General features: G+C 38.5%; 1 protein-coding gene across 5 annotated transcripts in view; it reads left to right on the top strand.

Moving 5' to 3' along the window:
• EYA2 (EYA transcriptional coactivator and phosphatase 2) overlaps positions 1 to 13,293 on the top strand; it is a 90,091-nt gene that overhangs the window by 29,100 nt on the left and 47,698 nt on the right. For all 5 annotated transcript variants that reach the window (XM_042832472.1, XM_042832473.1, XM_042832475.1 and 2 more), the window contains exons 2-4: positions 7,624 to 7,742; positions 12,497 to 12,545; positions 13,147 to 13,289. In XM_042832472.1, coding sequence (XP_042688406.1) covers positions 7,634 to 7,742; positions 12,497 to 12,545; positions 13,147 to 13,289 — 301 coding nt within the window. In that variant the 5' untranslated portion in view covers positions 7,624 to 7,633. The remainder of the gene's footprint in view (positions 1 to 7,623; positions 7,743 to 12,496; positions 12,546 to 13,146; positions 13,290 to 13,293) is intronic.

Below are 13,293 nucleotides of genomic sequence, written 5' to 3'. Positions count from 1 at the left end.
GTGTGCAGCTGGAGCGGCCTGCATGGATTTCTGCAGCCGTGAGCAGCACCAGTGGCCAGTGGTATCTGAGTAGGAAGAGGCGTTTTGTAATTGTGAATGTCCAAGAGAAATGTAGAAATTGGGAGGGATTTTATGCACTTGTGTTTATGTGTATTTACATATATCTGTACATATATACATGCAAGCAAATTTAATTTTCAAGTGACTCCATGTTATGATCTTGAAGTGTTTCTTTACCTGCCTAGCTTTTATATTTGGTATTTAATTGTCTGCAACAAGAGAGTGGAGCTGTTCTTCTTTGGCAGACAGCGAGGTCTTTTGCAGATGTTGCTCCATTTAGCAAACAGGTTCTCTAGGCAAGAAAGGCATTCTGAAAAATTAGACTTCCTCATTTTGACTTATTCAAAGTGAAATTCTGTATTGAAAAAAATATTCTGCTATTGTTTAAAAATATTAATATTAATATTAATAAACTATTATATAAATATCTAAATATATATTTATATATATTTAGATATGTATTTATATATTTTTATATATTTTATATATTTATATATATATTTATATATATATAAATATATTATTTATATATTTTTATATAAATATATAAAATAATAAAAATATTAATATTATTGTTAAAAATATTCTGCTATTGTTTAAAAAAAAAACAAAACCATAACAGTGACTCACAGCAATTATATAATGTATTTCCTGGTTAGGCTGCCAAATTGAAAGTCTGTGGTGCAAACCCCATCACTTTGAATTTTCAAGTTACTTTTCAGACTGTGCCTTCGTAGGAAACAGTGGAGAAGGTAGCTAGCCTTGTGTGTTTGTATGTGTTCTGATGCCCTTTCAAGTGCTTCTAGCCACATTTACCTTGGAGTGATCAACCAGAAAATGCTGGTGCTTCCCCTGGTCTATCTTCTTTCAATCTTCCCGGGGTTAATTGCAGGAAGTGCGGGGGGATCACAGCCCTGCCTGCTCCCTTTCTTCTCAGCACTGCTCTGTGGCTGCAGCCTGGGGGCTGGGGAAAAAGCACCCACAGAAGGGAGTAGTACAGAAGCCTTGCTAGGAGTAGGAAGAACATATGTTGATATGAAGACAGCAAGCTTTGTTTAAATCAACAGGTCTGAGACAAGAAACAGCATGTCTTCAAAAAGAAAAAAGGCAGTAATAGAAAAGCACTCTATAATAGCAGGTGAAGAAGCCTGGTGAAGCAAGCCAACACTTCCTGAAATTCAGGACATTTTGGGAAATGAGACATGCAATTATTTTTGCCAGTCTCAAGCACTCAAAAACCATAAGGCAGGCATCCTTTGAAAACAGATGAAATTGACTCAAAATTCACGTGATAGGGTTTTTCATCAGTTTTTTACTCAGTGAGTTGGAGCAAGACCAAAGACTTCCAATGGAAGTGAAATTTTACTCAGAAAGACTTGTTGCCTTAAAAAATAAAAAAGTGGAGAAAGATTTTAGAGCTGTTGGCATACTTTGTTATGTTTAAACAACAGTGATTTCAGAACTGTGACAGAAATGGTCTCCTTTGTGATCTCTTTTCTCAGCTACTAAAACTGTTTAGAATTAACATAATAATAAAAAAAAGGAATTTGGAAATTTTAATTTTAATCCAAACCAATATTTTTCTTAGGTGAATAATTTTAGATATACATGGAATTATTGTGGAAAAGGGCTGTTTGTGGGAGGACTGTTTCTCATTGTGATTTTTTTTCTTAATTTCATTACTGAATTAACAAGCCTAATAGTTATATAGGACTTGGGTGCTTGGGCTCTTATTTCAGGAGCCCAAAAAGGTTGGTTTTTTTTTTGTTTGCTTGCTTAAACTGAAGCAATACGTGCTTATCTCTGATACTTTATTAGAGTTTAGCTTTTACGAGTGTGGTGAGCTACTCCAGTGCTGGGCTAAAGAAAAGGTACATTTCAGAAGGCCAACAGTGAGATTTTGAGGTGGAGTGATATATGTACAGAAGAGCAGTGATGAATGATGTAAGCAAGCATAGCTGGAGAGCATTGCACTTCATTTTTCATTTCAGATGTGTTTTGTCTATTGCCTGTCTTATCAAAAAGTTTTTCTGCTGTTCCTTTTGTTTTAATTCATACCCTGAGATACTCAGTGCTAGTGAATAATGTACTTATGCATCCCCACCCACAGATGCTGTTCTACTGCAAGTCGTCTTATTTTTTGTGTCTGCAATGGGCTGGGCAATGATAAAACCAGACATCACTACTGCTTTTATTGTCCGATTATAGCAGCAAAAGATATCTCTCAGGAGTATCAACAGCCCGAGGCACACTGCCCTGCAGGTCACCTTGAAAGGATATCTTGTCATCAGGACTGTACTGTCAGTCTTGTACATAAGCATTAATGCCAACTCAGGTTTAACTGTGTGTCTGTTCAGCCTTTCCTGCATACATCTACCAGCTGTACTCGTGAATGAGCTAAGATTCATCATGAAAGAGAAAACAGCGTAGTGGTTTTCGCCTGCTGAAGCATTTTTGAGTTCTTGAAGTGTGAGGAACAAAGGATCTATTATAGATAGAGAGAAGGCTCCAAACAGTGTGAGAAGGAATGCACTGACAGAAGAAACAAAAGTTGTTTCCCTGAAATACAAGGGTGGATGTAGCCAAAATCTTCAGTGCTGGAGATTCCCTTTGTTGTACTACCTGGAAGGTGACAGTGAGATAATAATGTTTTCCCTGCTTATGAATAATTTGTTTTTTTGTATGTGAGAGCAGGATGAAACAGGGAATGCAATTATTCAAAGTGTAAAACTTAATGCCCAGAGAAAATTAATGAGGCATAGTGGGTGCTTTTGAAAATTTGACCCAAGGAAAAAGGAACCATCAGCAACGAATCTTATAGTACTTCTTATCTTCTTATCAAAGGTAGACAAACATGTAGGATTGGGACTTTTTTTGTTGTCTGTTTTTGTTTTTTTGTTTCTCTGAATCAGAGGGAATGAGGAAGATGGCATCTCACTGTTTTGCAGCTACATTTTGGTAATTCACTCTGAAACAAAGTGGAAAATCAGACTTTTTTATGATGAGAAGCACTGGGGTTGTAAAGTTGAAGCTTTCTGCTTAGTCATCTGCACTTTTTTTTTTTTTTTAAGAATAAAGGTGAAAGCAGTTGTTCAAATAATGAAAACCAGATAAAGTCATGGAAGCAAGACAAAAAGGCAACTCTTGTAATTAGGCTGAAGTATGTCTCTAGTCCTTCTCTTTCCAACAAAGCTAACGCTGAGGGCTTGGCTTGTACCAGTCCTGCCTTGGGCTCTGTGCTGGCACATACATATGTTTGGGAAGATTTAGTGTTTGAGCTTGTATTTGGCCGCTACCCAGATCAGTAAGAATTGAGATCATCACATCGGGTTGTTTCAGGGAGAATCATTTCTAGATTTGCTTCTCCCCTTGTGAAAAAACTTTTAAGTATCTTATCTTTCCCAGTGTAGGATCAGAGAAGTTTTTCCTAAGGGCAGGAGTTTGTTGTGGAGTAACCACACCACCATGGTGGTTACCTGTTTCAACCTTTCAAAAGATAATCCATCAGGCTGCTTTCTGGTTCTCAGCATGATCAGCACCCAGAGGGCCATGCTGACTCAGTCTCCACACTGGTTCTGCTTTGGTGTTGCATTTACTCCTATCTTTGAGTGCTGTGCTGGAAAGCCTTGGGATTGCTCACTGTATTGATCTTCAGCTCATGCTTGATGGTCTTGAGCTGGGGACTGGCATCACTGCCTTCAGAACTTCATTGTAAAAGAAAGTGTGATTTGTAAATTATCCCGACACCTTCACCAAAAAATTGAAACTTTGAAGTGTTTAATTTGGCATTCCTATCTTCAGAATGATGGAAAATGGTTTTCTTTTTTATTCATAAACATTACTAAAGAGAAAAGTCTCTGTTCTTGGCAGAGGTTTGTGGGCCAACTCTAAGGGCAAAATACTGCTTTTTGAGTAGGGGATTCTAATGGAAAAGCTGAGCATCAAATTCACACAAGGTTCTTCTTAATTATAGAAGCCAAAAGCTCTTCCAGATGTCTGTCAGCCCAGCTTGCTAGATGCTGCCATCACTGGTTTTAATAAAAGCTCATATTCAGCAAATTTACTACTGATTTACTGTATATTACTTTAGCCAGAAAATGTTTTTGCTCTAAAAAGCAAACAAAGACCTGATATTTTCATCAGCTGTGCTCCAGCATGTCATTTATTACGCTAAATCCTATCCAGGATCCATTACTTTATTAAAGATTTTCAGTTGATTGCCATCATTAAAACCGGAATTTCGGGAACTCCTGTGTAGAAGTACGTAAGCAAGAAATACTTATCAACAAATTGGTAATGGTGCATGCAGAACAGGCAAAGCCACTCACAGAGCAAACACGTACATGACATGCACAGCCAGACAGGATTTTCTGTGGAGAGCTACCCGTTTGTACATGCAGCTAATGTGTGCTCTAAAGAAAAATGGGAGCTGAGAGGGGGGAAAGATAAAGAAAGGAAAATGTTAAAAAAACAAATGAGCCTTTGCATTCAAAAGTGAACAGAACAAAACCAAGAGAGTAGCTAATGAAATCTCTGAACAATGATGTAATTAAAGTGCATTAATCATTATAAAATATCATTTCCCTTTTAACATCTGCTTCCATTCACTTGGCAACAGTCTGGTCAGTGTCATGAATGATGGGGTTTGAGATTGTGTTGAAGGGCACGTGTTATCTGAGAAACAATGTAGAACATCCCTAGCTTGACAGGATTTGGGATGGCAGTGCTTTTCCTCCTGTCAGGTAACAGTGTTAAGGAAATAAAGAAAAAATTAGACATTGTTTACAGTGGAAAAGAAAACCCAATATAAAATGTAACCCTGCTTTTTCAGCAGTGCAAGCAAAAATTTAATTTTGGTGCCAAAGGATTTGAAGAAAGTAATTTCCCCGTGAAAACGGAATTTTAGGAACCGTAGTTGCTTGGAGGAGCAAGCAACTCGTTCCTGCCTCTAGAGAAATGAGGACCACCACATCCTTCCTGACTCCTTTCTCTCTTGCAGCCTGGCTGTGCAGTCAAAAGAGAGAGATTAACCATTTTAGGAGAAAATCTCCTTTTCCTCTGGCATAGGCAAAGTGTGCAGAAGGGCTGCAGCCATTTCTCGAGGCTCATTGGCTTGAGGCTGCCTGTAAATCAGACTCACATGTGCTTCAGTGAAGTCCCTGCCTGCACTTGTTCCACTGCTGTTAGGACCGAGTAGAATTTCTGACGGGCTGTGTTTTGTTTAGGATTAGGTGAGGGGAGTCCTGAATTCCTGCTTTAGCTCTGCTATTAGGCTGCGTCTTAGGATAGTATTTTTAAAGCTGGGGACTGTTTTTGTGTCCTTGTTCAAATCTAAAGCCTCATTGCATTTTCATACATTTGGTAACATGGACAGTGATTGCAGGTGTCCCCTTTGCACCTGCATTCATACTTCTGTCTTGCTTAATCTTAGTGTCTGCATCTGCAGAGCTTACAGGACATATCTGAAGGTGAAGCACTTTGAAGTCCTCTGGCAACAAAGATCCAGCTATAAAGCATCACTGTTTTTAAGCTAATATAGGGGACAGAGATCCTGAGTACTGCATTCCTACCCAGTTTCATTCACCACTGACTTCAGATCTCCTTCATGGCATGTAATCAGGCAGCCCTGAACAACCTCTGGATTTGATGCTGCACTGATGGCAAAAATGCATATGCCCACATGGGCTTCTAAGGGAGGTAGACAGAGAGAGTCCAGACTCTGTTTGAAGAAAGGCAGGGGCTGTGCACGTTGTTCATGGCTATGCCACTGCCTTCTCCTTTTCTGGCAATTCTGCAAATTCCCAACAGATGGATGTGTGTTTTTCCAGGCAGTGTCTTCGCAGCTGTTAGGTGGAAAAGTGAAAATGAATTCAGCTTTGGTCCTTGCTGTTCAATTACAGATGAAACATTTCACCTCATTTGTGCCTATTGATAACAATACTTACCCTTCGTCACAGAAACCTGTAGTCTTTATAAAAGTGATTGGAGAAATTCAGATAAAATGATGCAATTTGTTCTGTTTCTTAAAAGTGGTAGTTAGTCATAGGTGAGTATTAAAAGAGAAAAACTAAGACAGATGTCCTTGCTTCTCACAGAGCTGCCTAGATCAGTACTGCGGAAGCCTAATGTCAGGAATTCAGATTTCTATGCTGCTGTCCTTAATGCAATGATGCTTCGGGTGTGCTGTGCAGTATATGCTGTGTATTGCTTCTGGGCTGTTGCTGTGCCACTGCTGCCTTTAGGGACGAGCTCAGCGATGCCCCTGCCTGAGGACCAGGTGTGCAGCTCCTTGTGCAGGCATGTCCGGCGCTGACAGAAAGGGCAGTCCATGCAGGCTGCTGCCAGGCACCTCACGTTTGCTCACCTCCATATCCCCTCTCTTCCGTTTACCCCCTCTACTCCAATAGCACAGTTCTGCTTCTGGGGACTGGTTTGATGTGGCTCTGAAATGTGAAAAGAACATTGCACTTTCAAACCCTTTTCGTCATTTGTTTAGGACTTGACCAAAAAGCTGTGCTGGTATTCTGGTGTAGTCTTAGAAAATTCAGATAAGTTTCTATAGCATAGTGTGTGGGGCTGTTTGCTTTTGTTTGTTTTTTAGAAAAAAGAAAGAAAACTAGCAACTGTAGCTTTAGATTTCCTTTGGTTGGTGAATCTTTATAGTTTTATCTGCAGTCACTGGCTGCTTAGGGAACAGGGGTACAACAGTGTGGGAGTAAATATGCTTAGGAAAGCTGCCTTGCTTAAACACTGTCTTCAGGTATCTGACAGAGCTCACAGTTTCCTTACTGTGCTCACGTAGATGTCTTTACCCAGCCTTGCAAACATATGCATACACATCTTAATGACTGGTCTTGGTGCCCATCTAAAACATTAAACACTTGAAGGGGAACAAGCAGCTCTATTTTAAGCAGGTTCCTTTGAAGCCCCTTTCTGAAAAGCCAGGCAGATGGAGTTGGGCATGTTTATTGAAAGTTGAGGTATTTGTACGAATCGACATATTCATGTTGTGTGTAAGATATGAAATAACAATTTATTCACTCTTTTTTCTGAACTGCTTGTGTGATGTGTAGAGTGTAGGCCTTCATTGCCTAAACACAATCATTTCCAGTAGGTACCAGGATTAGCCCAAACACCTGAATCTCTCCTGTCACCAGTACTAACCTTCTTAGTATTTCGTAAGAATACACAGTGCTGCTTACTGCCCTCAGCTTCTTTTTCAGCTCTTAGTCTGTTCTGGAGGCTCACTGGACGCTGGTGTATAAATCTTTGTGCTGGTAGCATGGAAGAGATAAGGAAATTTAATTTTTGGGTGGCAAAATCCAGGAAGAAAGGGAAAGCATTAATCAGGGGGGTGTAATCTCCAAGGAAACAAGTACCTCATTTCTATTCAGCATTTACCTTTGATGAAAACTTTACTGAATGTTATTATGTGGAATTTATATGAAGCCTGGGTTTAGGTAACCAACTTTAATATTTATACTCTTAGGGAAAAAAACCTGAATCATTAGTAAGCATGCATAATTAATGAATAAATTATATTTTTCCTTTGTTTTCCTTTAGGTATAAGGAAATGCTAGATCTAGTGATATCACCCAGCCTGACTGTAAATAGAGAGTGCCCTGACAGACTGAAGCTTAACCTTACTAACATTTATGCCACGGCTCCAGATGACATAGAAGGTAGGCTACTTCTTTTGTTTACTGCTTATTTGCTTTGGCATTATGTGTATGTATATAAAATAAGGGAGATGGCCACACACAGGGCTTCTGCTTCTAACAGTTAGTTCTACTGCATAGTGAGCAATTGGGGTTTTTGTTTGAGAATATTTGTAGTCACTCCAGTTGTGGCTGAACCCTTCAAAAATAATTTGAATGCAAACAGAGTTGAAATGTTTTACATAAACAGAGATCTGTGTATTGTGGGTGTAAACATATGCACACACTTGTAGATCTGTTCACTGGAATAAGTGCAAGTATAAAACGTGCTTTATGTAGGGCTGGTACTTTTGATTTAGACCCTACTAGAGCCCCAGCCCCAGGGGTGTCTGTACTACTGCTTGTGGAGTGTGGCTCTCAGGGGCTCCCAGGCCCAACAGCACACTGTGTAGCCAAAAAATATTTTGCCAAAGCAGCCCTGTGCCCCAGTTTGTATCACTCTGAGATCATTGCTGTCATCTCCAAATGGTTTGTCCTGCTGATGTCTGGTGTGAAGTTTCACATTTGGCAGGTACCAAGGATAAATTCTGTCAGTGGTTGAAGCTCTGATGGAAATCTATCTGTCCTTCTCCTCTTCCTCCTCTTCCTTCCCCCCATCATACTGTTTAAGAGAAGGAAACAGAAGAATGTTAAATCTGCTAAAAAAATTATTGGCAAGTGATGCAGCTGAACTAGTTCTTGCTAGTACAATCCCAGCTATTGTTTGCTGCGGTCAGAATCTGTCAGCCTTCCTGTTGGAGGGGAGTTAGCAAAAGGCACTGACTATTATGTAGTGGTAGTATGTTTAACCCTTAATTTATAGACTCTTAAAAGCCAAGAAGTTTTGCTTGACTGTGTGCTAAGGCATTAGAAACCGTGTGATTAAAACACAAACATCAGGATTACCTATTTACAGGAGCAGTCAAAGGGATAACAATCTAAAGGAAACATCCTTTTAAACATATGTGTTTGCAGAAAAGATTAGTGCTAGAAATGATTTTAAAATACATCATTTTGTAAACGCCTTGGTGCAGGAACTGTTTTTTATATTGTGCAATATAAATATAAGCCAACAGAGCACCTGTACCACAAAACGCCAATATGCCAGTGACAGCTCATGTTGATAAGTTTCTTACAAAAATATTACTTTGGATTTTTGTTTTACAGGTTGATCCCTTGTTATGCCATAATTATGTTCCTTTAATTGAAAATACCTCTTGTTAATTTGGTGAACAGGAAAATACTTGTGTTTTTGTCAGTCCGTACTGCCTGAGCTCTTAGTGCAATGAATGCAGATGAATATATGCACCATATTACACATAGTTTTAATTTTAGCAACTGTAGTTGCAGTGTCAGATGTGTACTTCATCGTGTCAATGGATCTTATGAAATCTGCAACTATGTCTCTATAACTTTCAAATACACATTATGCCTATAGCTCTACACATTTGGGTAGGAGCAAACAGCTTTAACCTGTACTTTTGACAATGAGAGTGCAGCATACTGCATACTCGTACACAGTGAATCCCTGTTTTCTATTTATTCTGTGTTTACCAGTTTCAAAACTAAAAGAAAAAATAATCTGAAATACAGTATTTTTTAAGTAGAAAAGCCATTAAACTTGTGCTCTAACTGCCCTTCTGTTTTTCAAATATGGAATATGAATGAAATGAATTAAAATGTTAATACATGTATGTATTTCTCTAATACAATTCTGTTGGGTAATAAGGGACAGATTGATAGAAATTGTATAGTTTTTGTTTTAAGAATCTAAAAATCTAGTTGCCTAAACAACTTTCTTTCAGGTAAGTCAAAGCAATCTTTTCATTGCGAGTATCAAGGTGAGTCAGGTAAGCTTGTCTTTGGGTTTAAAAGCAGTCTTTTTTTTCTATACCTGCTATTCCTGTACCTGTATATGTGTTTGTGTATGTATATGCATTTATATAACACGGTCCTTTACTTTGCTTTACTCTGATACATATATATATATATATATATTTTTTTTTTAAATAAAATATCTGCCTCTTGCTGTGGAAATAGGTTTGTATTAGCCGCATTCTAAAGAAACAAGGGCAGGGGTGCTGCTGGGCTTTAGTTTTGTCAGGTTTTTCTGGAATGTAAGAGCATAGAGAATTCTTTATGGCTTTGTTCCAGTCACTGCCCACATAGTGAGGTGGGGTGATAGGGTTCACAGTTCTTGCCCTTGCAGCTGATGTGCCGTCCTCCTGCCTGAGCTTCCTCTGTGAATGGATTGGTGTGCAGAGCAGGTAGTGCAGAGGGCCCTGGAAGAAGACCCAAGGGGACTGTGGATGTGATCCTTATCATTCTGTAGGGTTTTGGGGATCAGCCTGAGGGAGAGCTCTTGCGGAACTGGGGAACAGCTTGGGAGAAGTGGGATCAGAAAAGCCAGGCTTGAATTTGTTGTGCAGATGGGTACAATAAGAAGGGTATGGCATAGAATAGTACTTCAGGAAGTGAGAGCAAAGAGGGGGTGATAAAAGTATATTTTATCACAGTGGCTGTATTGGGATGAGTTTTTGTTTTTAATACCCAGCAAGGAGAAGAGGGTGAAGCAGGCATCCAGCATGGTTCTAGGAAAGACATTACAGTTCAGCACATAGGCTTGTGAGCAGATGAGGTCTGTTTGCAGCACAGATAGATGTACTCGAGTTACATTTTTCCCTTAGCAGCAGCAGAGTGTAGTCATTCCCAGCTCTGAAATGTATTCCCCTGGTCATCAGTGCCTTTATTGCCAAAGCCATTTTTCCTAAAGTAACTCAGTGCTGCAGTAACATTTCTGATCTGTTCTAACCGAAAGTGTAGTTATTAAACACTACAGTTATCCCAGAGAAGAGAGAAAGGAGTACATGATATTCTTTTAAATTTTGTTAATTAGCTCTGAAGATGGCTAGGTTCATGACAAAAGGGTCTCCTTTTTGAAGGAAGTGTGTGTTCTAGGTATTTTAATCTTTTAAGGAAATACAATTGTTTCTTATAAAATGCAGCTCTTTTTTCACTATTATTATTAGATACAGGAGACAATATACAAATTAACATTCTAAAAAAAATTATTGTAATTCGTTTGTTGTTGTTGCTGTTAAGACTTATGTACCTCCATAGGGGTTTTTCCGTTTATTTGCTCTCATAAGTCAGCAAGGATGAAAACAGACTTTTAATACAAATTACTTTTTGAAAAAATATATCAGATTGAATACCTCTCTTAAAAAATATATTAGTGGTATTGTTGTGTTATGATGTAGAATGATAAAGCCATGCAAAATATTGTGAAAAAAGAGTTGTTGAAGAAAGAACATTTATAAAAGAGTGTTAAAACGGAAGGAATGAATATTTCATATTCAAGCAGTCAAATCATTTTGGAAATTCTCTGCAGATTTGTGGCATAACAAGTTACTCAGACCCATAGGACTATTTGCATTTATTTAGACCTTACATATATTTGCATATTTCATTAAATAAACCACACTTTAAATGTTTAATTTGCCAACTTACAAACTGCTGAACAAACAAAGTGATTCTGTTTTGAAAACTTTGAACTGAGGATGATGCATCTGTAGCATGGTGGCTGTGTCCATGACGATGCATGGGACAGCACTTGGATGTTTCCTGCCTGCTGATGGCAATGTGCAGCACTGGGGACGCTGCAGGTCTCTGCCTTTCCACTCAGCCTGTGCTCCTGTGGTGGAGAGATCTGCCCAACGCTGGGTATTATTTCCTATCGCATGTAACAAATTGCATGATAAATGTGGAGGGTGGTGGTGCTACAGTCAGCAGAGAATGGGATGGTTGATGTTCTTCTCCCTGGAGAAACTGCATGCAATTAGTCTGATGTGCTGATTGATACAGACAGCAGATAGAGAGGCTGGGTGTGCAGTGCCTAATATCATTATTAATAATTGTGAAGGTGTGTTGGCATTTATACTGCTGTAATAACACTGACTCCAACCAGGGTCAGAGAATCACAAATTGAACGGCATAATGATGGCAATCTGCGTAATACTTATGGTGGCATTTAAATGCAGTATTTTCAGTACAATTTGCAGGGAACTTACAGGTTTTAATTTAGATTATTTTAATGAAATTAAGCATAAATATTTCTCCAGATAAAAAGGGGGCACTTTTTTTTTTGCTGGTGTTGCAGGACTGTTTGATACGTTGCCAAGCATCTTGCGCATTTTACTTGTTTGATGTATTTTCTACTGGTTTCATTTACTGTTTTTGATTATTGCTAAGTCAGTTAGGTAGATTATAGTTAATGCAAAAAATCAGGGCTGATAATTAAAAGTGATAAGCTTCTTTATTTTGTTTGTCTTTGCATGTTTTAGCATTTTATTATTTTAAAGAAAGTGAGTCACAGTTTAGGACAGTGTCAAAAAAAGTCAAATCAATGTAGTTATCACTGTAGTTGCCTTTATAGCTTTTAATGTATGATTCATCCTACCAAAGCCCAACCTCATGATTCACATCAGTTGTATGAGAAGAAGAAAATAGCAACTCAGTAAATCAGTAGTACCATCAGTTAAATAAAATTGTATTTATTTGTTGTTAAGTATATAATAGCTTTATCTTCTTCATCTCTTTGGAGATTCACTCCAAAACAGTATCTCCTAAATTACTCCTAATTGTTTTTCTTAAACCAGCAATTGTAAAAACAGTGGTATCATCTTGGCTGTAGAAATGAACATGATGAAACTCTAAGACCCTTTAATTTTGTTTTCCAGGCAACAGCAAAGCAGCACCACAGTGTCCTCTCCATCTCTACTCAACAAAGTGAGTGTTCCTGCCAAGTGCTGTCATTTAAAAACCATATTTTGCAAAACAGACATTTTGTGTTGACTTCTGTCACCTTAAAAAGCACTTGTCTTAAGCCTATCCACCTGTTCCTCTGTATGTCTCAGGCCCAGTGAAGAAATAGTCCCTAATCTTGCTAAATATGGAATGAAAGTTTCGAGGTACCATGTGCTGTACGTTTGCACCCGTGGGAATCCAAACATTATCACTTTGAATGCTGCTTTGTTTATTAGTGATCAAGAGGAATACATAAAAACGTCAGAGGTTTCTCATGATGTGTTGTTTGGCAAACTCAAAATGAAACACAATAATCAGAGTATTGAGGTTTTTTTAACCTGCACGTATTTTGCACTGCCCTAAATTTCCTATGCATGTAGGCACCTTAATCTTAATAATTTATATCAGGAGCTATACACTAAAAGAAACTTTTGCCCCAGCCTTGTAAATTCTGAGCTCTCAAAATACTCACCATCATAGTTGGATTGTGCTTTATCAAAATATCTAGAAATGTTTTCCTTGTGCTCTAGAAGATTGTGCAGTAACTTTTGTCTTAGACCTTCTGTTTTCTTGTTCTCAATAGACATTATCCCCATATAGTGACAGTCCAGTCTTTCCCAACAATGGCAACATATGGACAGACTCAGTACAGTGCAGGAATCCAACAGGCTGCTGCATACACTTCCTACCCTCCTCCAGCGCAGCCCTATGGCATACCTTCCTACAGTAA

The sequence above is a fragment of the Centrocercus urophasianus genome, unplaced genomic scaffold (assembly GCF_019232065.1).
Source record: "Centrocercus urophasianus isolate 14NV4802_14NV808 unplaced genomic scaffold, USGS_Curo_1.0 seq_38, whole genome shotgun sequence".
Taxonomy (NCBI): Eukaryota; Metazoa; Chordata; class Aves; order Galliformes; family Phasianidae; genus Centrocercus; species Centrocercus urophasianus.
The sequence above is the reverse complement of the archived record's forward strand: the minus strand, read 5'-3'. Positions and strand labels throughout refer to the sequence as shown.